The sequence below is a fragment of the Musca autumnalis genome, unplaced genomic scaffold, assembly GCF_047663935.1.
Source record: "Musca autumnalis isolate F117 unplaced genomic scaffold, ASM4766393v1 scaffold_5, whole genome shotgun sequence".
Classification (NCBI taxonomy): domain Eukaryota; kingdom Metazoa; phylum Arthropoda; class Insecta; order Diptera; family Muscidae; genus Musca; species Musca autumnalis.
In genome coordinates this window covers 183,905,666-183,933,397 of record NW_027412088.1, presented here as the reverse complement: position 1 = coordinate 183,933,397, position 27,732 = coordinate 183,905,666, and the positions used below count along the sequence as shown (strand labels likewise).

General features: G+C 39.4%; 2 protein-coding genes across 2 annotated transcripts in view; both read right to left on the bottom strand.

Moving 5' to 3' along the window:
• The window catches only part of LOC141405330 (uncharacterized), a 540,708-nt gene that overhangs the window by 289,945 nt on the left and 223,031 nt on the right, over positions 1 to 27,732 (bottom strand). The window lies entirely within an intron of this gene.
• On the bottom strand, positions 8,912 to 10,153 carry LOC141387488 (uncharacterized). The gene is made up of 3 exons (XM_073957330.1): positions 10,081 to 10,153; positions 9,322 to 9,663; positions 8,912 to 9,252 (listed from the first exon to the last, which is right to left on the bottom strand). The coding sequence occupies exons 1-3, from the start codon at positions 10,132 to 10,134 to the stop codon at positions 9,094 to 9,096; spliced, it is 555 nt and encodes a 184-aa protein (XP_073813431.1). The 5' UTR covers positions 10,135 to 10,153; the 3' UTR covers positions 8,912 to 9,093.

Below are 27,732 nucleotides of genomic sequence, written 5' to 3'. Positions count from 1 at the left end.
CAACTGCGTCCGTGCGAATGATATTCTGACCTGCCTGATATGCCTGTTGATCTAGGGGTTCTCTCCTATATTGTTGGACCCCCTCTCTAGAGCATGGCTATCATTCCTGATATGCCTGTGTGTGTAGGGCTTAGCCAGCAGATGGTGACTGGGATGGCTCTCACGGTAAAACCCGAGCAAGTACTGCAACGAAAGCATCTCATCCTGTTGCTGTACTGGAAGAATCTTTGCCTCCTCATGTAGATGGTCCACTGAAGACTTATGGAGGCACTCTGTTGCTGTTCTCAGGGCGGCATTCTGACAAGTTTGAATCTCTTTCCAATTCGTATCACCTAAATTCGGGGACCAAACTGGCGCCGCATAGCTTACCACACGACATATTGCGTTATATGTGGTCAACAAGGTTTCTTTATCTGCACCCCTAGTGCTGCCGGATAGGGACTTGAGGAACTTGTTTCTGCATTCAGTTTGTCGTGACCCCTAGAATTTTGGGGCAGTTTGTGGTCGGAATTCTGCTACCATCGACCACGATATTCAACTCTCCTGTATACTGCGCCGTTCATGTGGTGAACAGAGTGGTCATAGATTTAGTGGCGGATATATGCATATTCCTCGCGTGGAAAAATGTGGTAATGCTAAGTTTACATTTACGAAATCCACTCGATTTCAACTGTCAATTCCATAGCTCAAACGTCAAATGAAATCTCATCTGGATTTCATTTGACGTTTAACCTATGGATTTGACAGTTGAAAACGAGTGGATTTCGTAGATGTAAACCAAGCATAAGATAGGCTAAATAGGAGTTCAGCCTCTCACAGATGTCATCAGGGTAGCATCGTACCGCCTCGGGGAACTCCCTGTTTCACTCTTCCGGGTTTGGACTTCTTGTTCCTGAATTCCACGTACGACTGGCGTCCACACATATAATTGATTATCCAACGTTTCAGACTTGACCGGAGGGTTGTCTCGTAAATGTCCTCAAACAGCATGCAGTGACTGACAGTATTAAAGGCTTTTGATAAGTCAAGCGCCACCATCATCATTCGGTCACACGGCCTTTCCTGGTTGAGTTTTCGCCAAATGTATGTGGAGATGGCGTGCAGCGCAACTGTCGTGCTGTGCTGCTTACGAAATCCATGCTGATGATCGGCAACTAGATAGCTATTTCTGACGCTGGGGAGGACTAAGGCCTCAAGAGTCTTTGATGCAGGCGACAAAAGCGAAATCGGTCTGTACGATTCACTTTTGCTGGCAACCTTGCCTGGCTTCAGTAGCGGGGCCACCCTGCCCATTTTCCAGACTTCAGGAACAATGACGGAGGCTAGCGACAGGTTGACAACTTTAGTGAGATACTTCACTCCCGGCTCATCCAGCTGTTTCAGCATTACCATGGAGATGCCATCAGGGCCCAACGCTTTGGATGATTTAGCCTTCTTGATGGCATTCGCAACATCATTCATTGTAAACTGTGGTGGTGGAGATCTGATGCGACGTAGTACTCTTCTCTTCGTCCTGTCATTGTCGATTGAAATAACTTTCGCACCTCTTCGGTTTAGTCAACGTGATGCCGCCAAACGTGACTGAGGTCCTATCTTCCCTCCTTCCGGGGTTCGAAAGTGACTTAACCCTTACCCACAATTCATTTAAACCGGCACCAATGTTGCAACTTTTCAGATGATTTAACCACTTGTTCCGCTTATTCTCGCCGACCAGCTTGTTAACTTCCAGTGTCAGCTCCCTGACTCTGGGGTCACTGCGGTTGGCTCGAGGAAGCTCATCACGCTCATTTGATAATCCCGTCGCCTCTGCTAGGAAGTTTGGTCTTACTTCGGGTATATGGCGAGCGGCTGCAGCAGTGATGATGTCTCGGAACGTTTTTTTCGCTACCCGAACATTAGAAGGATTGTGCAGTTCTTTGAAACGGTGATTGGTGAACTCTCTGAAACCTGGCCAATCAATTTTCTTATGATTGACGAATGTGAGGCGTTCAGATGTAATGAAATCGTGTGGTCTGCTTATGGAGACAATTATGAGGAAATGGTCTGATCCAAGGGAAATAACGGGTTGCCAGGTGATGTCATTTATCAGACCAGGTGACACGATGGTTATGTCTGGCGAACTCTGACACTCTCCTCTAATTCTGTTGGGAGCGTCCTCATTGACCGAGCAAAATGTAGAGCTATCAATCTGCTCAGCCAGAGCTGTACCCCTTTGGTCGTTTCCGAGGGCCAAATGTCACATTTCATGATGCGCATTAAAGTCCCCCAAGACCAGACGATTATGACCTTCTAAAAGCTAATGCTAGGCTTGTAATCTGAGATACAGCTATTGCTCGGCGGAATGTATACGTTCAGCAACTCTATCTCGGCAGTTCCACAACTGACTGTTACTCCCATACATTCCATGTACGGGTCATTAGATTCAGACATGAGCGAGATAGGTCTGTATTGAACAGACAGGTGCAAAAGGAAAGCTAGTCCCCCACCTCCACTTCTGGTGCGGTCCTTCCTTAATACGTTGTAACTATAACAACGCTGTAAGCTGCAGTGTTGATGAGCTTGGTTCCCTACACCGCCGCGACCTTGATCTTCTTCCGATTCATAATTGCCGCTATTTCTTCGATCTTACCTCGGAGTCCATTGCAATTAAATTGCAAAAATTATGCATTTTGTGGGATTGGAACAACAACGGCTGGTGTCAAATGCTGCGCGTGCAGCATTTCGTAATCTGACGACGACTCACTGCATGCAGCAAATGCAGCAACATAGTCCCTGTCGTAGTCCCTCGCGTGGACAAGTCCAGAGCAACCTCTTAGATGCACCCACTCCTGACATCTATTGCATCTCACCGAAGTTCGGATATGGGTGAAAATGCGGATGTGGCAAACCGAGCATAAATACATTAGTCCTGGGGTTTCCTCCTTCCCAGCACGGACCAAAAGAATCCGGAGATGCTGATCCCAACCCAGAAAAAGAAATCAAATACAAACACATGTACACTGAGGTGGCAGCCGCTGGCCGGAACATTGATGTTGTATGCTTCTGGGCCAATCCGGTACGAGAGAACTCGCTGCCGTGGCATTGCTTTATAGAATACCTATCATGAAATATTATGCCACTAAAGACCATTCCGAATTGGATATAAGGCTCTTCCCACGAACTTCTCGTCAATAGAATACCCTTCCGGAGGTCTCCTATTCAAAATGTATCCTCAGGAGATCTTCTATTTGAAAAAAGTCCCTTACAGAAGTGTTCCATTCTTTAAGAGACCATTTTGAAACTCTTTTATTCCATAGAATACTCTTCCATAGATCTTCTGTTTTGATTGAAAATTCTTCATGAGGTCTTATTTTCAATATGAGACCATACGGAAATCTTCTATTCTAGAGAAGACCTTTCCGGTGTTCTTGTATTTTGTAGAAAATCCCTTCAGAGACCTTCTATAGGATAGAAGCTTCTTCCGATAATCTACTCTTCTATAGGCGTAAGAGTCGTCTGATATTCGAAAGAAGTATCATCGAAAATCTGTTATTCTGCCCTTCCACATGTCTTTTATTTGAGTAAAGACCCATCCGGACATGGGGCCCCTCGGAAAGAAGAACCTATCATTGATTTTTGTTCGACAGATGACCCTTGCGGTGGTTTTTTATTTTTTTAGAAGATTCTTCCGGAAGTGTTGTACTGAAAAGAAATCTTTTCCGATGGAACCGTCTTCGTTAGAAGACCCTTCAAGGAGTCTTCCAAAAAATATCATTCAAAGGTTTCGATGATCTTCTATGTCGTAGATCTTCGTCGATTCATTTTATCAAAAGAAGGCCTTTTCGAAGGTTTACTATTCAATAGAATAGTTCCGAAGTTTTCCTATTCGAAAGAAGACTCTGCTGATGGAATACCCCAGAATGAGGCATTTGGAAAAAAACAACCTCATGAGCTCTCGCATATAGAATACCCTTCTGAGGGTCTTCAATTTTGAAAATCGGTTCAGTAGTTTTTGCAGAAAAACTATAAATTGAAAATTTAAATCGAAATGAAAATTGAAAAAAGTGAGCGCGGTAAAATTTTCTTTTCACAAAAACCTAAGTTGGGTTATGATGGCATTTGATTTTTATTCATAAAGATATGGCGTTTTTTTTTTTAAATATAATATGGCAAAGGGAAGTACCCCACCCTCTTCGAAATTCAAGAAAATAGGAACCCTATTTCCACCGGAGGCCATCCCTGTACATTCCCTGAAAATTTCAGGAAAATCGGTTCGTAGTTTTGTAGATGTAACATATTTTAAAAATTGGGCGTGATCAAGTCTTTGGGTCCTAAAGGAAAGGATTAAAATTAAAAAAGTGGGCTTAAAAGTGGGCGCGGTAAAATTTTCTTCGCATAAAAACCTAATAGCTATAATACACTATATGTTTTTTACATGTATGTTGTCCCCTTGGGTATACTAATATACAGACCAGCTGATGTCATACATGTGAAAAATCATATGGTGTAATATAGCCATAAGTTGGGTTATGACGAACATTTCAAAAAAATAACTATCCAAAACGGTCCAGCCGTTCTCAACTGTTGCCATTACCAACGAACGACATTTGATTTTTATTTTGATAGATATAAAACCTGTGGAAAGGGTCTTCTGAAGCACAAAAGAACTCTGAAATTCTATTTTATAAAAGAGAAGACCTCCGAGGGAGTCTCTATTCAGGGAAAATCCAGTAAGTGTCTTCTATGAAAGTAAAGGCATCGGGAAAGCTTTTCTATAGATCAAGAGACTCTCCGAATATTCATTTATAGAGTAGGATACCTCCGAAAAGGTATTTTATAGGATAGAAGATTTCCAAAAGAAATTTCTATATGATAGAGCGGAGAAAGTGATTCCGGAGAGGGTCATTTATGTAATTTGTATGGAAATAAAACCACCTGTAGGGTTTACTATAAAACAGGAGATTTCTAGTTGTGTGTTTTCCGTATAATACTTGACCTCCGGAGTGATATTCTAAGGAAAAAGTTTACCTTCGAAAAGATATTCTATGTAGTGGATGACCTCCGCAAGTGCCTTTTATAGAGTAGACGATTTTCGGAGGGAAGAAATTCTCCGAAAAGATCTACTATTGAAGAGAGAGATCATCTCCGAACAGATCATCTTTAGAAAACGAGACCTCTGAATTTACCTCTAGGGAACAGACGTCATGTGTTTAAGTGTACCCTTGAGAATAGAAGATATTCAGAAAAAACATTTTCCCGGAAGCGTCGTAAATATAATTTTTGTTCCTTTACTTTTTTAATGGTAAAAGAGAAAACTGTCAAAATTGATCTGTCATGACCAGTTTTATCACAAAAGTAAAGGAACGGAAAAATTGTAGATCTGGGGATGGATTCTTGTTCTATGAAAATTTGAAATGAAAAATAAATCCTTTATAATTTTTTTCATTTAACAGTTTTCTCCTTTATAAAAGTTTTCATTTCACATTTTCATAGAAACATAATTGAGCCCCTGGTAACAACGTCAAAAAGAAACATTAACAATTAATTTTTCTTCATTTATTTCACTGTTTTTAATTTTGTTTTGTCAGTGTTCGCTTTTTTCTTTTGTTTTTGTATATTTTTTTCTTCATTGCCAAAAAATCCTCAAACAAATGTCAAAAAATCAGTTCTACCATTTTTTTCCCAAAGAAATTAGTCTGGTGGCCTATGGTAGAAGAGAACGCAATTTTTATTATCTCTCTCACTCTTAAAAATTGCTTCCAGTTTTACCATTTTTTGGGGTTAGGGAACGCTTTGCAGGTTAAAAATGGTAAGAAATGGCGGCGGCTTTGCAATGATGCAGATTAATCTGCAACATGCGCAGCCTTTGCCGCTTCCCTACCCTTACTGAGTTTCGTAGGGTGGACTCAGTCGAAACCGAACCCATCCTGAACCGAAATTTAGTTATCCCTTACGTTCTCTAAGATATAACTCCTCAGGGGGTCAACCGCCACTCTTGCAACCAAACCACCATCCTCGTTACAGGGTGCTAGACTTATTACAGTCCAGCCCGATATAGTGAGGTTGGGGTTTTGCAATCTCAGCATTTTCAGCAGGAGCTCCTTATCCACAGTAGGAGGGGGAATCCATGCTAAAAGAATCTTCCTGGACGGAATATCGGATAGGGAGACCGCCGCAAGATCAGCTCCTTCCCACAGAGCGCCAAAGCCCTCAACTGTCCGAACAAGAAAACCTCGTGACTTCTTGTTCAGACAGTTAATAACTTTGACACCCTTTCGCAAGAAGGCGCTGCCAAATTGTCGGTCTTCCTGATCTTCCGGTCCAGAAACTATGGCAGACCGATGACCAGTTTCAAAAAGCAACCAGTGAATGTCGCTGATTCTACCATTTGGGTCAGCTCTGTCGATGATTGCCAAATGAAGGTCTTTATCATCTGCCACTGCAACCGGTCTGCTGTATGGCTTCTTGCGTCCTTGACCGTGCGCCTTGGGGTTAACTTTTCGAGAGGAGGTGGATGCCTTCTCTGTACTCAGTTGTTTCCCCTTGGTTGTACGCTCAACAGCCGCCGCATACGAGGTTGATGGTTCAACCAGCTGAGAAGTCATTGTCTTCTTTGCTGAAGGTTGTGGACCCTCGGAGGAGCGAAAGCACTTCACAGATTTATGCTGCGGGGCATTGTTCGTTCCTCCAGAAGACAATGTTTCCTCAGCTGGCCTAACCATCTTCCTATTGAGACCAGCACTTCCAGCCGCTTCACCCTTGCCTTTCGGAGCAGAATCAGGCTTTGAGGCAGAGTCCTTTACCGGTCGGTCATCACTAGGGGTGCCTGTAGGTTTGGGCGTGCACTCATTAGCCTTTTCCTTTACCTGTCGGTTCGGGTTAAGCTTCTGAATAGGTTTCGGCGCAGCACATTTGCCAGAGGCAGTATGCTTAGCCGGCTCCACTACTTTATCCGGGAGGAAGATCCTTTCCAACTGGAGCTCGCGATGAAATTCACGCGGGTAAGTTCTCTCGAACTTCCTTATGAACTTCAGCTTACCCCTCGCCGAGTGCAAGTTCGCATCTCTCCCTACGAACTTGCGGAGATAGGATACAGCACGTTTGTAGTGCTTTGTATCCGATGCTTCTCGTGCAGATGCAACTTTCGAGTCGCTGCCCATTGTCGGGGTCTCGTTAGATTCCCCGTCGTCGGACATCGTTTCAGTTGCAGTCTGCCTTTAAAGCCTATTGTCGGCAAGTGCCGACACATGACCAGTCGGAATCAGACTTGCATCCGGTTGGGTATCAGGGTTCGCACTCCCTTTGTTAGAGTCACAGCAAACTTCCTGTGTAGACTTGGCCGGCATCACCGTGGTGTCCAGCTCATCGTCAGTCAGGATCAGATTGTGTAAAGGCCTACGTACATAAGCTGCCTCGCCTGGTTGCCTTGCTTGCTTCTGATAAAAGAATAAAAAAGAAAAGGGAAACCCAGTTCGAAATTTGCTCGGCCTACTTTATTCTTTTATTTTTATTATGTCAAAAATGATGCAGAAAAGCAAGGCAACCAGGCAAAGCAGCTTATGTACGCAGGCCTTAACAATTCCTCCGGGAGTGTGTCCTTACAATGCTCATCCGGTACAAGCCTATCCAGCTGGTCGAGGAGTCCCCTACTTTGCCTCTCTAAACTGTCATGTATAGTTCTGAGGGTGCCGTGAAGGTCGTCCCCGCCCACAACTGCGGTCCTGTCTGCCGTAGACTGGCTTTCACCAGCCCTGGCTAAATCATGTTCCGTTTGAATTGCCGGGTCGTCATCTATTTTGGGGGTTGGAATTGATGCACTTGTAACAGGTACAGCTGTAGGTGCCAAGGCATCCACACCTAACACAGCCGGATCACAATCTCTTGATTTCGACGACACATGGCTTGTGGTCACACCAACGCTTGCCGCCGGTACTGGGTTATTAACTCCCTGCACCGTAACTTTATTTCTCCTGTTCTTTCTACCCATTTTAGTTAATTTATTTAAGGGAACTACCCCGATCCAATTTTTGGTCCACGAGGGGTCCGAAGACCCCCAGGGTCTCCACGATGTGCGGGGTCGGGTCCGGCTTTGGTTGCCCAAGGACGGCTCCGACTCCACACATTGCAGTGACCCCCTTCCCATCCGCCACCCGGGAAGACGCGCCTGGTAGGAGAATGGCAAACTCCCCCAGGAAAATGGCAAACTCCCCCACATGTTTACAGCGTACGTAAAAATACTTTATGAAACATTACCAATCGTTTTGTTTCGTATTTTTCATAGGAACAATACAAAACGAAACATAACCCACGTTAACCAAACTCGGTGTTTTGTTTCGTTGTCTTTACATTCGTGAGTGCGAACAAAACGAATAGCGAAAAGTTCTCAATTCCACAACAACAAATAGAAAACGAAAAAGTTCAAAACACATGAACGATTCAATGAATGATTCGTTTGGTGGTTGAAAACATCAATCGTAGTATGTTCCAAGTATGTTGATGCTGGCTGATAGGGTTGTTAAGCAATCAAATGTGTGTGTGTGTGTGTGTCTGATTGTGCATTGATCATTTCGCACAGCAAATGTTTGCCAAAAATTCTTTTTGTTTCGGTGGTGAACGAAACAATTCGTCAAAGCATAGCCGGAGTACATTTCAGTAATCGTACGGTTTTCGTTTTTTTGCATTGAAAATGTTGTGGTTTTGTTTTGTTGTTTTTAAGTCTGGAGTGTTTGTTTTGTTTTGAGAGCGAAACGATTCAAAGAAACTGAAAAGTTTGTGACTTTGTGTGATTGTTGTGGGAATTGTTTTGTTTGTTTGCGTTCATTGCATGTTAGTAAGGTTTTGTTTGCTCTTTATTTGAAATATTCATTAAAATAAGTTACAATAAAATTTATTTTTGAAATAGCCGGTTACCTTAAACCGGAGATTCATAAGCGACAAGCCATTCTTGCTTAAGTCATTTCGGACAAAAGAACAAAGAAATGTTCGAACCATATTTTAATAAGGTCGTAGCTGATCTTAATTCTTTAACCTGAAATGACTTCAACAAGAATCCCTCATCGCTTATGCTTCTCCCCCTTAAGTGATAATGTCACGCCGTTCCCTCACCCACAACCTTTACAATTTCTTTGGCAAAGTTGAACCTTGTAATAAAATCATAAAAAATTTCTTTTGATTTTCATAAAAATTCAGCGTAAAATTGAAGTCCACAATAATGGTATAGGATGGAAACATTTCGGTGGTCACTTCCAAATTCGATACGTTATACAAGACATTCTAAAGAAAAGAAAAATATTCTTTAATAATTTAAAAAAAAAATAAACTTCTCTTCACCATCAAACTTACTCCTTTTATGGGACATGCGAATGGCAGATTACCCTTTGACATTAATTCATTGAAAATTGTTTTGGCAAGTGGTATGGGCAGCATTTGCATTGCCAGCGTATCACAAATCTTTAAACGTAGCTCAACAAATTTAACGATAGTTTGTTTCTTCTTGGGTTTAATGTGGATCATACCATGATATTCGGCATCCTTAGATAGTTGATGATCGAGCATCAGCAACATATTCAAACCGTAGTGATTTACAGCCAATTTACGAAAATCACAATCCAGCGTAGTTATTGACGTTACGAATTTCGTGCAAGTGAAATTGTAAACAACAAAATCGAAGCGTCTATTTGCAGCCTAAGAGAATCATATAATTCAGTGATTGTAAAGTAGCAATAATTGGTTGTGAAGGAACCATGGTGGAATAATAAGGTGTAATGCCAAAAACAGCTGATCTTCATAGCAGTTGTCAAAATGCGTTATTGTGAATAAAATCACATACAAAATGTAAACAAGGAATTTACAGTAATGCCAAGGTCTAGTATAAGGTCGGCCAATAAGCCCAGCTGACTATTATGTTTGATGTCAAAAACATTATTGTGATTTAAAATACAAAGGAACTAAAATCACAATAATGTAAAATCGATTATATTTGTTGTCAAATGTTGTTAACAGAACTCTGAATGGCCAACTGTATAAACTGTGAGTAATGCATTATTGTGAGCAAATTCTTTATTCTTTATTCCAGCCATGGAAGCAACAATCTCCACCCACCTGATTTGAAGCAGCAATCATTGTTAGTAAGACGAATATTATTCCAAGAAACATTTTGAAATGAGAACTTTTATTGTACTAAAACTTAAAATGTGCAAATAGCTTCGGAGTAAATGCGGATTACTGCGGAAAGTTAACAGACTGTGAAAAATTAGAAATTTTAACATTTGTATTTGTTAATTATTCGAAAATTTAGATGATAACATAATACTAAGATTTTTAAAAGCCTTCCATTTACGAGTTGTTTATTGTATCGCAGCAATTTTTTTTAAATCGAAATATTATAATAAATGCATTAACAGTTCAGATCAGATCACATTAACCAATCATTTCTAATAAATAGTGACAATTTTCCTAAATAAATGTGAACAAAGAAGGGTTCATCAACATGATGGATGAATGACTTGCACATTTGTCAATTTTTTTCACATTTCACAAGTTCTAAAAGTAAAGGCCTCGGTACATAGGCGACTTAAAGGCTTAAAGAAAACCTGGCAAAACCGTAAAGAACGACCAAGCCAAATTCTAACTAGTTTGCCCTTTGCCTTTTATTCTTTTATCGGAAATAAGTTAAGACAGAAAGTCAGCCGCTTATGTACATTATGTACAATGAAATATGTCGCTTACTTCACGCTCAATTTCATGTAAAAGAATAAAGTGGAGGTACTACATACTGCGAACGAAATCCAATATCGCATTTTAATTAGGTAGTATTCTTTTACACAAATTCTTATTATTCTTCTGTTGTAAAATTTTGAATTTGTTATGTCTAAACTTTATTTATGTCGTTGGGGAAATTGGAACAAAAATATTTTTTTTTTTATAAAAGGATTTGACACTTCTTATTCGTACAGCTGGTGTGATACCACTACCTTGGTAAATGTCGATTTCAACTGTCAATTTCATTGATTAAACGTCAAACGAAATCCAATGGATTTCAAATGAGTATTCATTTGACGTATACGCAAAGGAATTGACAGTTGAAATCGAGTGGATTTCGTAAATGTAAACCAAGCATTAGCAATAGAATAACTCTTGTGCCAGACATTAAAAATAAAGGCCTCGACACATAAGAAGCATGGCATTCTTAAAGGCCTGCGTACATAAGCTGCTTTGCCTGATTGCCTTGCTTTGCCTTAAGGCCTGCGTACATAAGCTGCCTTGCCTGATTGCCTTGCTTTCCTGCTTCATTTCTGACATAATAAAAATAAAAGAATAAAGGAGGCCGAGCATATTTCGAACTGTGTTGCCCTTTTCTTTTTTATTCTTTTATCAGAAGCAAGCAAGGTAAGTAGGCGAGGCAGCTTATGTACGCAGGGCTTTACTTACTTACTTAGCTGGCCCATTACAGAACATTTGTTCCATAGACCGAACTAAGAAAAGATATCCAATTCACTCTGTTTCGTGCTTAGCTTTTTGGAATACCGCGCCTTGTCATCTCATCATCCACTTGTTTGCGCCATCTATTCTTTGGCCTGCCAATTCTGCGTGCACCGCACGCATTTATACGAATTTATACGCCTTTTTAGCGGGTTCATCATCGCTCATTATTATTATAGGGCCTAGCCAACGCAATCGCTGCATCTCGATACGTTTAACTATATTGATGTCCTTGTATAGCAGATACAGCTCGTGGTTCATACGACGTCGATATTCACCGTCAACGCAGATCGGTCTTAGATCTTTCGAAGAATTTTTCTCTCAAACACGCCAAGCACTGCCTTATCTGCTTGCGCAAGTATCCAGGCTTCGGAACCATACATCAGCACGGGTAGTATCAGTGTTTTGTAAAGCGTTATTTTTGTTTGACGAGTTGTGGCTTTGTTTTTAAAGTGCTTACTTAAGCCAAAGTAGCATCTGTTGGCCAATACAATTCTTCTTTTTATTTCACAACTGATGTCGTTTGTTGTGTTTACGGCGGTGCCGAGGTATACGAAGTCTTTTACTACCTCAAAATTATAGGAACCAAATTCAACAGTTGGTCCGATCTCAATGGACGCATTGCGCGTCGACACCATCAGCTTGGTCTTCTCGCCGTTTACCGCCAGACCCACTTTAGCAGATTCTCCTTCGACCTTCATAAAGGTATCGGTTACTTCTTTTACTGATCGTTCCATGATGTCTATATCATCAGCATAAGCAAGTAACATGTGGCTATTGGTGTAGATTGTGCCACATCTTTTCAGGGTTTGCCTCTCTTTAACCTTTTCTAGCAGGATGTTGAAAAGGTCACACGAAAGGCTGTCTCCTTGCCTGAAACCTCTTTTGGTACAAAACTCCTCGGAGAGGTTCTTTCCTATTTTAACTGAAGATCTTGTGTCAGTTAGAGTCATTTTACAAAGCCGAATGAGCTTTGCGGGGATACCAAATTCAGACATTGCTTGGAATACCTTTGAACGTAGCGGGCTGTCGAAGGCTGCTTTATAATCGACAAAAAGGTGGTAGGTGTCGATCTGCATCTCTTGGGTCTTCTCCAGGATTTGGCGCAGGGTAAATATCTGGTCAATGGTGGACTTGCCAGGTCTAAAGCCGCATTGGGATGGTCCAATTATTTCGTTGACCATGGGCTTTAGTCGTTCGCACAATATCCCTGACACTATCTTATAGGCAATAGGGAGAAGACTTATGCCCCTATAGTTGGAGCATACGGTCTTATCTCCTTTCTTGTGGACACGGGACACAGGATGCTCAGGTTCCAATCGTCGGGTACGCGTTCTTCCTGCCAGTTGGTGCTAACTAGCTGATGCATACACCTTATCAGCGTGTCGCCTCCGATTTAAAACAGCTCGGCTGGTAGGCCATCAGCTCCTGCTGCCTTATTATTCTTCAGCCGGTTTATTGCTGTCTTTACCTCTTCTTGGCCGGGTGGTATACATTCTATACCATCTTCTGGGATTGGATCTGTGGTATCATCGTCTTCGCTACTATTGGATACCAGCAGATTGGAAAAATGTTCCTTCCATATCCTGAGCACGCTATCTGTATTTGTTACCAGATTACCTTGCTGGTCTCTACAGGAGGATGTGCCTGTACCAAAGCCATCTATTTGACGTTTCACCCTTTGGTAGGGTTTTCGGACTTCATTCCGCCTCCTATACATCTCGATTTTTCACACTCCCGCTTTTCCACTTCTGTCTTTTTCTTGCGGAAAAGACTTTTCTCTCCTTTTCTCCCAATATCTCTCTCGTGCGCTACGCGTTGTTACTGATTGTAAAGTAGCTCTATATGCCGCATTTTTCTCTTCGGTGGCAGCACGACACTCCTGGTCATACCATGGATTCCTTGGTGGAGGTCTCTGGTATCCAAGTACTGATTTTGCGGCTGTTTGCACGGAGTGGGCAATGTTTTGCAATTGTCCTGATATGTTATCAGGACAAGGAGTGCTCTCATTAAGCAATTGGGCTAGTTGAGTGGAATATGCTGTGGCTATCTGTTGTGTTTGCAGCCTATCGATGTCCAACTTCCGAGTTGTTTCTGTTCGTGCTTCATTTGCAATGTTTAGACGGGTACGTACCTTTCCTGCAACAAGGTAGTGGTCCGAATCAACGTTTGCGCCTCGGAACGATCGTACATCCAACACTCTCGATGAATGTCTTCCATCTATCACAACATGATCAATTTGATTACTTGTTCTTTGGTCTGGAGACAGCCAGGTGCCCTTATGAATATCGAGATGATTAAATCAGGTACTGCTCACTACCATGTTTTTTGCAGCTGCAAAGTCTATCAGCCTCATACCATTGTCATACCATACCATTCGCTGTGGAGACTGAATTTCCCCGCTGTTGGGCCAAAGATATTCTCCTTTCCAATTTTGGCATTAAAATCCCCTCGTATAATTTTAATGTCAGGGGCAGGGCAACGGTCATAAGTTTCTTCTAAGCGCTCGTAAAAAATATCTTTGGTCTGTTCGTCCTTGTCTTCAGTGGGAGCATGAGCGCAAATAAAGCTGATGTTGAAGAATTTTGCCTTTAATCGAATTGCAGCGAGTCTTTCATTCACTGGGGTGAAGCTGGAGACCAGATGTTTTAACCTCCGACCAACTACAAATCCGCAACCAAACTCATGCTTTGTGTCATGGCAACTATAATACAGTGCGTCACCTTTAGGTGTTGTTGTGACGCCTTTCCCATTCCATCGTATTTCCTGTATGGCAGTAATATCGGCCTTGTACTTTTCAAGTACGTCTGCCAATGCGAAGACTGCACCTTCTCTATAAATAGTGCGAACATTCCAGGTGCAGATTCGCAGATCATGGTCCTTAAAACGTTTGCGGGGTTCGTCAACTTTAGAGGGGTTTGTTTTTCTTTTCTTTCGTTTTTTCATAGTAGGCTGTTTTTTTCTAGGGGAGTGTTACTAACCCGACGCCCAAACCCAAGTTTTTAACGTTCTTATGGGTGAACGCGCGGCACATGTTAGCTCACTACCTTTAACGGGTGTTAAAGGCAGTTCCCCAGGTAACACCACGGGGAGGTCAATGTCCACTTGAGATGAAAGAGGGGCCAAGATAAATCCTGGGCTTTGCCATGTTAAAACCGGTCAGGGCCGTTCCTTGGTATCTTCCATCCCCTACGTCACCCTTCTTCCCCATAAGTTCAAATAATTTTCATGAAAATTTTCATAAGCTTTGTTCCTTTACTTTTTATACCCTCAGCCTTTAGGCTAAAGAGGGTATTTACACTTTGATACGACCAAAAATGTGCCTCATCGAAATAATGGTTTTAGACCCCAAGTATGTTTGTACGATATCCGTTTCAGACAATTTTGAGTAGATCTAGCAATGTCCGTCCGTCTGTCTGTCTGTCTGGCAGGCTGGTGCGCACCATAACTCTCGAACGGATCAATCGATTCGGTTCAAATTTTGGGTATCGAAATATTTTGTCCAGATTTGATTTAAGTTCGAAGATGGGCCATATAGGTCCACTCCTTCAGGTACCTCCCCCCAAATGTTCAAAAATTGTCGCAAAACTTGTGCGCACGATAACTCTCGAAGAGAGTAACCGAATTGAACCAAACTTTGCATATGGTAATACTACCTCTGGGCATACTTCAAGTTCGAATATGGATTATATCGGTCCACTCCTTCAGGTACCTCCCACACAAAATTTGAAATAAGTGCAGTTTAGTGACACCTCACGAATCGTTATGAAATTTTTTGCAACAGGATGCTCGTGCGGCCTCCGCTACGTCATTGTAATTTTTTTCGAGGGCAAGTCCATAGTTCCCGAGATAATGGCGCATAACCTCAAAAAAACGCTGCACTATGTCGCGAGTTCAAATAAACGGTGGCCAAATATAGAAGGAGTTGGCGTTGGCAGATGAATTTTGGTATAAATACTTATAGTTCAATATAAATACTTATAATGTACCACACTTAGATAAGGTTTCAATATGGACTCAATCGGTCCACTCCTTCGGGTACCTCCCACACGAAATTTCGGAAAAGTTCAGTTTAGGGCCTGCTCTCGAATCGCTCTGATTTTTATTGTAGCAACTTATATTCACTGCCTCAATTACGACAGTAAAAGTTTTTTTAAGGGCAAGTCCATACTTCTTGAGAAAAAAGCCCGAAAGTTGCAAAAACCCCCTATGGCACCATATGTATGTAGTGACTGGAGAGCTCGAACCGAATACTGCGTTCGTCCACACTTTGGATATTGTAATATTTCTTCGAATATTACATGAAATTCGAAGGTGGAAGGTCCACTCCTTCCAATGCCTCCCCCACAAAAGTTCGAAAATATTCGCTAAAATGGTACTCTAAATATTGTCGAAACTCAGTTAAAAAAGCCCTATCCATCGATATCCCCGCAAATTTTTGCGCTCTAATCCTAACCATATTGTTTTGAAAACCCCCCCTAAATACGTACATAAGTTTTAAAAAAAAGTATTTCAATCCACACAGGCTGAGGGTATATCTCTGTCGGCAATGCCGACTGATACTTTTTTACTTGTTTAATACTAAAAGTAGCAAAAGAGAGAACAGTGAAATTGTTCTCACGTAACAAGTTTTGCACAAAAGTAAAGGAACGGAAAAATAGTAGATCTGGCAGCAATGTAAAAAAACAAACATGGCCACTTAAAAAATAACAAACAAAATAAATGTCACTGTTTTATTTCACAGTGCGCGCTGTTTTCTTTTGCCTTAATTGTCAAATCAGTAGTTTGACAGTCGGGTGCCACCGTGATGCAATGGTATGCAGACCCGCCTTGCACGCAGAAGGTCGTGGGTTCGATTCCACGGCTAGATAACACAAATTTTCAATAGTGGCAAAATACCCCTCAGTAATGTTGGCGACATTTCCTGAGTATTTCAGCCATGTACAACTTTTCTACAAGTGGTGTCTTAGGACACGCCGTTCGGACTCGGCGATAAACAGTAGGTTCCATATCATTTAACTAATATGAATCGGGGTGCACTCGTTGATATGAGAGAATTCTCCCTTGTCCAGCCTGGGATGTTTGTGGAACAATTATAAGTAGTTTGACAGATTTTCCATTTTTTACACCACGAAATTTGTCGAGCAGAAAGTTGTAAAAGAGAAAGCCATGTTGGCATGCTCTCACTTAAATGTTGCTACCAGTTTTACTACTTTTTGGGGTTAAGGAACCCTTTCCGAGTTAAAAATAGTAAAACTGGTAAAACTTGAAGAAACTTTAACGTAAACGAACACCTCGTATGAAAAGCATCGTTCACCGTGCAAATGTAGAGCTATCAATAATGTGCTCGGTAACCGCTGTACCGCACTGGCCATGTTCCGCATAAGACGGAACGCCAAAGCCCATGTTGAGTATTGAAATTCCCTAGCACCAGACGACTATTATCATCCAAGAGCGAACTAATATTAGGCAAAATTATACATCAGCAGTATGTTCAAATTAAGCATTGTCTGAGAACTAATGCGGACCAATAGTGAGTTATGAAATTCTGGCGCCCAATTGTGGGTTGGTTAATGACAAATGTTGTCGCCCAATGGTGCATATGTCAATAGACTAATGGTGGGTGCAATCATCGCTCTCCGCACGACAACTTGTACGTTTTCAACTGCCCTTCCAAACCTACTCAACTAACTCCACTAGCTTTGTGGTTACAATCCATCGAAGCAGCCACATTCCTAGAACTTGAATTAGACACAGAGCCGTATTAAACAGAATAGTGAACTTACTAACTTATCATATGCTGTTACAACAACACCAGGACCATTGCTAGGGCATCTTCCACCCCCTGCATCACCCCCACCCCACAAATTTTTTATTGGATGCTTCCAGAACTTCTTTGGTCATAGTATCTACTTCTGGGGTACGATGCAGGTTCTGTCCAAGATTATTAAATACTATCTTTTAATCAGGATAATGGGGTTTCAGAAATGAGTACCACTGATGACAAACTCAATGGCAAACATACTCGATGAGAGCATTCTTTTTTCTATTTATCTTCTTTAGTCTATGACTCTCCCACCAATTCTCTTTCATTTATTTTGGATAAACCTATAAAGCTCATATTGATGACTCGTCTTTATCATATAAAATGATATCATTGCGAATTTTCCATTCATTTTTTACTATCAGCAACTAAATTGTTTAGCTCAATATCCACCCAGCAGTCGGTATAGATTATGACGGCTGGGGCCACATTTTCCCATAATAAACAAGCAAACAAACTTCCATTGAAAAAACGTCAATAGAAAAAACTAAGTTTGCCGCTTTCATTGATAACGCTCATAGGAATTATAAAACAAGTCAGAAATAATAGACGGTTTGATAACTAGCTTTTGTTTTGTGAAGACTGATTGATGGGTCTTTAGATTGTCCGGCTGCTGGGTAAATTGCTTTAACAAGGCAGGATATTTGAGAAGAGATTATTTTTGTTAAATAAAAAATACGCTTAAGGCCTAGGTGCATAAGCAGCTGACTTTCTTGTTTACGTTAATTCCGGTAGAAGACTAAAAGGGAGAAGGCAACCTAGTTCGAATTTGTCTCGGTCATTTTTAATTCTTGACTAACGTAAACCGAAAACACATCCAACGTTTCAGTAAAGTTGGGCGTCTTTCTGATAAAAGGGCAAGGGCAGCATATATCGATTTTTTTCCTTATTCTTTTATCAGAGATGAGCCCAACATTACTGAAATGTTGGATGTTTTTTCGGCTATAAAGGTCTAGGTACATAAGAAGCCTCGCTCGCTCGCCTTGCTTGCTTCTGATAAAAGAATAAAAAAGGCCGATCCAATTTTCGAACTAGATTTCCCTTTTCTTTTTTATTTTTTTATCAGAAGCAAGAAAGGCAAGCAGGCGAGGCTTCTGATGTATCTAGGCCTTAAGAAAGAATGCCATGCCTCTAATTTACCGCGGCCTTTACAGTAAAAACCAAAGACAATAGAAGGTCGGCCATTAAAAGTTCTGTTAACAACTTTTGACAACAAACATAATAGATTCTAGCTTCGTTCCAGTACTTTTTTTAATGATAAAAGTGTCAAAAGAGCAATCTGTTGAAAATGAGTCCAACACACACATTTTTCCAAAATGTACGGGAACGGAAAAATGGCAGAAACGTCATAAAAACTGGAACAAATGTCAAAGTCGACGTGTCAGCCAATCCGAAGCCGGCAAACATGTTGCACATTTTTGCTCGCCCAAATTTGTCGTGTAAAAAGTTTCTAACGAGAAAGCAATTCAGCGCCATTTTTGTTCAAAGAGAAGTGAACATTTTGCTACTGTTGTACGGGAACGCATTTTGGGCAAAAATGTGCAAAATGTGTTAAATGTGTAAAAACTTTTTAGTTCTGGAACGAAGCTATTATATTATTGTGATTTGAGTTTCTTTGTAAGTTAAATCACAATATTGTTTTTGACAACAAACATAGTCCCGGTCCACACTAGCGTGAATTTCATCAAAAAATTTCATGAAATTAGGTGTTTTTAAATCGAATTCCCCACTACAGCAATTTTATGATTTTACTTTACTATGGAGGTCAATCTAGAGACGCATAATTTCATGCAATTTTTTCAATGAAATCACTCTAGTGTGGACCGGGACTTAACAATCAGCTGGGCTTACAGTAGGTTTAGACTTACGAAATCCACTCGATTTCAAATGTCAATTTCATAGTGCATCAAATCGAGTGGATTTAATACTATGATTTATTTGACGGATACACTATGAAATTGACATTTGAAATCGAGTGGATTTATAAATCTAAACGCACTATTAGTGTCCAACTGTATAAACTGTGGTAAAAACTTTTGTGGAAGTTTCATAAATGCTTGAGCGCATTTACACCCAGCAAAATTTTATGGAAGTGGTGCTATGAGATGCCATGATTTCACTGCTCAAACTGCAAAAGCTGGACGCCCGGAAGTCAAGTATCTCACTAAAGTTCTCAACCTGTCGCTAGCCACCCACATCTTTCCCGAAGTCTGGAAAATAGACCAGCTACTGAAGCCTGTCAAGGATGCCAGCAAAGGTGAATCGTGCAGATCGATTTCGGTTTTGTCGCCCTTGGGGCTTTAGTCCTTCCCTGCATCAGAAATAACTGTTCAGTTGCCGATCAATAGCATGGGATCCGTAAGCAGCACAACAACTGCGCAGCAGGCCATCTTCACACATATTAATCGAGGACTCAATCAGAGCAAGCCGTGCGATAGAACAGTGATAGTGCCGCTTGATTTATCAAAACCCTTTGATACTGTCAAGTAGTCCACGCTGTTTGAGGTCATCGAGCTGACTACGCTCCGGCCAAATTTGAAACGTTGGATAATAAATTATATGTGTGGACGCCAGTCGTACGTAGAATTTAGGATCAAGAAGACCAAGACCCGTAGAGTGAAACAGGGAGTTGTCCAAGGTGGGGTGATATTGCCGGAACTGTCTAACCTATACCTCTCCTGAATTCCAACCGCTGCAGACGGCACTGAGATCGTAACATGAGATCTTGGCGTCAGGTGCCTTCCCTGATGATATTTGTGAAAGGCTGAACTCCTTTTTGCCTGATCTTACCACCTTTTTCCACGCGAGAAATATACAAATATCAGCCAATAAATCTACGGCCACTCTGTTCACCACCTGGGCGGCAGAGTTGAGAACAATAGAGTTGAATGTCAAGGTCGATGGTAGCAGAATTCAATTCAATCCAAACGCGTAGGTAAAGATAACAAATAGGTAGCTACCTACCCGTTTACCTAGACGTTCAAATTACGGGCATAAGTTGTCAATTCCATTGAATATCTGCCGAATAAATGACGTATTTGCCACAAAAACTGGTTTTAGGTGCAAGTGTAAATTATATTTTAGCTATTTCCACTACAGTGTTGCAATATGATATCATACGAATTCCAAACATTATTTAAGTCCTAACCTCCGCTTGGCATTTTACTAATGCAATTCAAATTAGAAAAAAAAAGCAATCAAACTGCGTAGCTTCAAAAAATTAAAACAAGATCGAATGGAATATTTTTGTTTATGTCTTGAACCACACCCATTTGTTTTGTATCCAAAAAAAGCGAAAATAAACAAATGTGGTGTTAAAAAAATAATTCGAACATATCGAATAAGTGGCGTGTGTTTATGAAAGTCATATTATTTATGCGTATGATAAGCACAAACTAACCAAAAATTCGCAACAAAAATCTTATCGCTTGAGAGCATTTCTTGTTGTTTTTGGTTTTCATTGGTGTTTTTTTTAATATAAACAAAAACTGTAGCCTATGACGACTTGTCTGCTAGTCTGAAGTCTAAATTTAATATAGTCTGCCATCTGATTGTTTAGTTTATTGTTTGTTTATAAATGAAGGAATTTTTGGTATGTGTTCATCTTTCTGTTACCCTACACGCATAAGTAATAAGAGTACGTTTACACTAAAGCCACATTTAGACAATAACTTTATATGATGATATAGGTCATTAGGTCTGTACGATAACTTTCCAAGCAATATAATTACTCAGAAAGTTCCAGCAAATTTTACTTGAACAACATTTTGTAAGAACTTGCAACAAAGTCAGCTGTTTCCGAAAATGTGTATATGAAAATTGTTTTATGTTTCTTTTGATATTTTAAGCCAAAAGAAATAAAAACATAAATTTTAAAATTTCATTGTATTTAAAGCAATTATCCTATCCACAACGCTGTAGAATCTAAAAAAATTGGTGTGTCTTTTTACTTACTAAATGTTGCTGAAACAATTTTTTCAGTAACTTTTCCTTTATATAACTGTCAAAATCTGCAACATTAGTAATAATTATTACAAATTGTCACGTAAAAAGACACAGCTAATGTGAAATTTTCTTGTTCAAAAATGTCAACATTTCATGTTGTTTATATAGAACAGCTGATGAAAAGTAAGCTGGCCAAAACTTTCAAATTTTTATGGGACAAATTTTCCCAGCAAAAGTTAGCAAGTTCTCAGTCACAGAACAGTCAAAAAATCTCTCTCAACTTGCTGTCTTTTGCTGGTCAATTTTGTTTTCGAACTGCATTCAGTAAACATTTGTACGAATTTGTACAAATTTTGATGTTATCGTACAGACGTATTATTTCGCTTCATTTGAATTAAAATGTATGAAAAATTGTTGGTTTGTTCCAGAACTGCAAGAATCTACTAATTCTTACTATTTTTTCGATAACATAAAGGACAATTGTTATCGTAGTAAAAAATAGTAGATTCTTGAAGGTTCTGGAACAGAACAATTGTTAAACAAATCGATATAGAGCCATTATTATAAATAATAAACGCTAAACTGCTGTATGTAGATTTATATCGCATGGAATGTATAGACTAATGAATGAATAGACAGAGAATTTGTAATGTGTTGTTTTTTTTTTTTTTTTTTTTTTTGTTGGGGTCGCCTCTACACTCAATATGCTCTGTGTTCACTCAATTGCATTTTGTTTTGGGGTAAATTGCAAGATTTTGTTCATTATACCCTCAGCATTTATGCTAACGAGGGTATATACACTTTCATACGGACAAAATGTGCCTCATCGAAATAATGGTTTTAGACCCCAAGTATGTTTGGACGAAATGTGTTTCAGACAATTTGGAGTCGATTGAGCAATGTCCGTCCGTCTGTCTGTCTGGCTGGCTGGAGCGCACAATAACTCTCGAACGGATGCACCAATTCGGTTCAAATTTTGGCTTTCGTAATATTTTGCCCAAGCTTAGTTTAAGTTCGAAGAAGGGCTATATCGGTCCACTCCTTCCGGTACCTCCCCCACAAAAGTGCGAAAATGTTCGGAAAATTTATGCGCACGATAACTCTTGAAGGGAGTAATCGATTTGGTCCATACTTTGCCCATCGTAAAGTGTGTACCAGACTTAGATAAGGTTTCAATACATGGTAGAATAAGAAAAGGTAGCAGCAATACACAGCTGACTGAACTGGGTTGTAACGTTAGTGTCAAATTTCATATGACATTTTATACATTTATTTCTATTTCGATGTACATTAGGGACATATATTTTTTGAGAAAAAAAATATATCATTCGGAAAAAACCATTTCCCAGAAAGACTTCTTCATATCAATGATATGTAACCTCCTCCAAGTTCGAACGATAAGCCGCGCAGTAAATCACCGTTTGTAGAGGCGATACAACGTTTGTTAATATGTGAGGTATTTTGTTAAAATTTAAAAAAATAAAGCCCTAATAAACATGTGCTTCTTTGATTTCTAAAACAAAACATTGAAACAGCTTCTCCTTTTTCTATGAATTTCCAGCGACCCCAAACTTTTCTGCAAGAATTCTACTTTCTGCGAGAATTTATGCATTTAGTGGAATGATGTGGAAACATAAAAATTGAAAATGTAACGAATTTTCATTCATGTTTTCCAAAATATTCAACCAAATGTGAAAAATTATTAGTTTTTTAAATTCCAATAATTTATAGACATTTCCATGGTAGAATCATTAGAAGGTAGGGCATAGCAAACAGCTGATTACATTTTTTTCTATTGGTTTGCTTATTCTTTCAAATCAGTATACACAAATTGTGTATGTATGTGTGTGGTTTGAAAAATAGTATGACAAAATATTTTATACTTATTAAAATTAAGCCGAAATGAAAATTGTTATTACAACATTTATTATTTATATTTATTAAAACATTGTGATGAAACAAACTTTTGAACATATACAGAAGCTGACTCTGTAAAGAAAACTTAGCCTCCCATTCATTTTTCGCGTTTTTAGTTAATGATCCAAAATATCAAATAAACAGTACAACCTGTTGCATATTCAGTTATGGTAATTCTGACAGAATAAGCAAATACACCCAGGCCTTGTTTTTCACAATTTGTTCGAACCTGACCTACCTTCCAAATTATTGTACCATGGACATTTCCTTGTTTTGTTTACAAATTCCTTTGTGGTTGTTGTTCGAGTTGTATTTGTTGTAGTATTAACTTTACCTTGTATTTGTTCTACCATGGTTTCAATATGGACTCAATCGGTCCACTCCTTCGGGTACCTCCCACACAAAATTTCGGAAAAGTTCAGTTTAGGGCCATCTCTCGAATCGCTTTGATTTTTGTTTTAGCAACTTGTATTCACTGCCCCCCATACGACGGTACAAGTTTCCTTAGGGGCAAGTCCATACTTCCCGAGAAAAAAGCCTGAAATTTGCAAAAACCCCCTATGACACCGTGTGAGGTGGTTGGAGCGCAAGATAACTCTCGAACGGATCTGCCGATACGTTCCAAAATTTGGCCTTCAAAAATGTTCGGAAAATTTGTTCGTACGGTAACTCTGAAAGGGAGTGGCCGAATTGGTCCATACTTTACACATCCTAATATGTTTACTAGATATAGATCAGGTTCAAATATGGACTATATTTGTCCACTCCATCCGGTACCTCTCACACAAAATTTCGGATAAGTTCACTTTAAGACCAGCTATCGAAACACATTGATTTTTGTTGAAGCAACTTGCATTCGCTGCCTAAATTATGATGGTAAAAGTTTTTTCAGGGGCAAGTCCATACTTCTTGAGCAAACACTCCGAAGGGTGTAAAAACCCCCTATGGCACCCCCATGGTCTATGTCGGTCCATTCCTTTAAGTGCCTTTTCCGCAAAATTTATGAACTTTAATCCTAATCAACATTTTTGTCGGTTCATACGACCAAAATTTTGAAACCCCCTAAATACATAAGTTTTTTGTGAAAAAAGTGTTTCAATTTGCACAGGCTGAGGGTATATCTCGGTCGGCAAAGCCGACTGATACTTTTTTACTTGTTTTTTGGACATTTTTATCTGAGGATATAGTTCCCATCAAAAACTATCCCCTTGTAGACTTTTGTCAGAACAAAATATTTGTTAAGTTGTATTTTTTGGCATTTTATATTGAGTTTCTTATTTAACACACTCAATTCGAACATAGTCGGTGAGAGAGATCCGACGTCTATGTTTTCATTAGTCTATGAACTTAACAAATATTTTGTTCTGACAAAAGACTACATGGGGATAGTTTTTGATGGGAACTATATCCTCAGATAAAAATATCCAAGAAAATATTGCCATTTTCCGCATAAATCGTCTTCCAACTTTTTTGAGTTTTCGGGTTTGAGTGACTTGACCGCGGAAAAATTGAGTAATCCGTCGTCTGTATATTCATTAGTCTATAGCAAATGTGTTCTTCTTTGACACAGCGGTGCCGAAGTTTTTCGGCAATTTACACACATACGACCCGAATGCATAGAAAGAGCGTACGAAAAAGAGACAATGTTTTGAATTGTTTTTGTTTTGTAGCGTGCGTGCATAAAAACACACTAACACACAGTCATAAGTTGCCAATAGTTTGAATACATTCACATTTTGGGTTGTTCTCTTTTTGGTCACGTCTGGTCTATAGCAGGGGTGCTCACAATAGTTCGTGTATTAGTAGTGGCAAGACACTCTCCCCATTTCTAAGCAATGGCAAATGAGAAATAAATAGAGAATACGTGTGGTTTGTTTTTACGCTACCGTAAGGAAGTGATCACCAATGGTCTATAGCAGTGATGTCCTCCAACAACAACTTTCCTATGCCCGCGGGCATACGACACCCACGTACACCGTAAACACATTGGTTCGGTTAACGCATTGTTTACGTTTCCACTCACACTAGCGCAAGTTATAATCTGCAAATGTGTGATTTTGGCCATCACTGGTCTATAGTACAGTTTTAATGGTAATAGTACTAAAAGAGCGAACTGTGAAAAATGAGATACACATACAACTTTATTCAAAATGTACAGTAACGGAAAAATGGAAAAAACGTCAAAAACACTGGAAGAAATGTCAAAGTCGGCCTACCAGCCAATCAGAAGGCGGCAACCATGTTACTATTTTTTACACGCTCAAATTTATCGGGTAAATAGTTTTTAAAGAGCGAGTCATTCAGCGCCATTTTTGCTTAAAAAGCTTAACAGTTTACTACTATTTGTGTACGGGAACGTTTTGAGGTAAAAAATGTGTAAAAGTGGTAAAAATTGTAAAAACTTTTTATTTCTGGAACACAACTTATAGTAGACAGAAGAACTTCTAATGTGTTCTCTAGTAGAAAGCATTCCTTTCGGGTAGACAAAAGACCTTTAAAGGTATTCTCTAGCACACAGAAGATATTTTAAGTTTTTTTTTATAGCAGACATAGGACCCTTCAAGGTATTCCTTTCGAGGTATTATACAGTAGACATAATACCTTTTATGGTCTGCTATATAGACAGATACCCTTTAAAATATTCTCCAGGAGACAGAAGACCTTTTATAGCAGAAGGCATTTTAAGGTCTTCTATAGTGGACAGAAGGCCTTTTAAGGTATTCTCTAGTAGACGGGTGATCCTTTAAGGTGTTCTATAGTGGACAGAAGACCGTTTAAGTTCTTCTCTAGTAGACAGAAGAACTTTAAAGGTCTTTTATAGTACACAAAAGACCTATTTAAGGTCTTCCATAGGAGACAGAAGATCTTTTAAGGTCTTCTATAGTAAACATAAGTCCTTTTAAGATCTTCCATAGTAGACAGAAGACCTTTTAAGGTATTCTCTAGTAGACAGAAGAACTTTTTTGTTACTCTTTGGTAGACAGTATACATTTTGAGGTCTTCTATAGCAGACAGAAGGCCGTTTAAGGTTTTCTCTAGTAGACAGAAGAACTCTTAAAGTCTTTCATAGTAGACAGAAGACCTTTTAATGTCTTCTCTAATAGACAGAAGACCTTTTAAGGTATTCTCTACTAGACAGAAGAACTTTTTTGGTATTCTCTACTAGACAGAAGAACATTTTTGGTATTCTTTAGTAGACAGAAGACCTTTTAAGGTATTCTCTAGTAGACAGAAGACCTTTTTGTGTTTTCTAGTAAACAGAAGACCTTTAAAAATCTTCTACAGTAGTCAGAAGGTCTTCTATAGTACACAGAAAACCTTTTAAGATCTTCTTTAGTAGACAAAATACCTTTTAAGGTCTTCAATAGTAGGTAGACGACCTTTTAAGATATTCTATAGCAGACAAAAGAACTTGTATGGTATTCTCTAGTATACAGAAGAAGTTTTAAGGTATTCTCTTTTAGGCAGAAGTTCTTTTAAGGTCTTCTATAGTAGACAGAAGAACTTGTATGGTATTCTCTAGTAGACAGAAGAAATTTGAAGGTCTTCTCTACTTTACAGAAGACTTTAAGTTCTTCCATAGTAGACAGAATATCTTTTTAGGTCTTTTATAGTATACAGAAGAAGTTTTAAGGTATTCTTTTTTTTTTGGCAGAACTCCTTTTAAGGTCTTCTATAGTAGACAGAAGACTGTTTAAGGTCTTCTCTAGTAGACAGGAGAACTTTAAAGGTCTTTTATAGTAGACAGAAGACCTTTAAAATGTCTTCTCTAGTAGACAGAAGACCTATTTAAGGTCTTCCGTAGTAGGCAGAAGACCTTTCAAGGTCTTCTATAGTAAACATAAGTCCTTTAAAGATCGTAAATAGTAGACAGAAGACCTTTTAAGGTCTTCTCTATTAGACAGAAGAACTTTTAAAGTCCTTCATAGTAGACAGAATACCTTTTAAGGTATTCTCTACTAGACAGAAGAACTTTTTTTTATATTTTTTAGTGGACATAATAAATTTTAAGGTCTTCTATAAACAGAAGATCGTTTAAGGTCTTCTCCAGTAGATAGAATACCTTTTTATGTATTCTCTAGTAGACAGAATAGCTTTTTGTATTTTCTAGTAAGTAGAAGACCTTTAAAAATATTCTATAGTAGTCAGAAGGTCTTCTATAGTACACAGAAAACCTTTTAAGGTCTTCTTTAGTAGACAAAATACCTTTTAAGGTCTTCAATAATAGGTAGACGACCTTTTAAGATATTCTATAGCAGACAGAAGAACTTGTATGGTATTCTCTAGTATACAGAAGAAGTTTTAAGGTATTCTCTTTTAGGCAGAAGTTCTTTTAAGGTCTTCTATAGTAGACAGAAGACCGTTTAAGGTCTTCCATAGCAGACAGAAGACCTTTCAAGGTCTTCTATAGTAAACATAAGTCCTTTAAAGATCTTCCATAGCAGACAGAAGACCTTTCAAGGTCTTCTCTAATAGACAGAAGAACTTTTTTTGTACTCTTTGGTAGGCAGTATATATTTTAAGATCTTCTATAGTAGACAGAATACCGTTTTCTCTAGTAGACAGAAGAACTCTTAAAGTCTTTT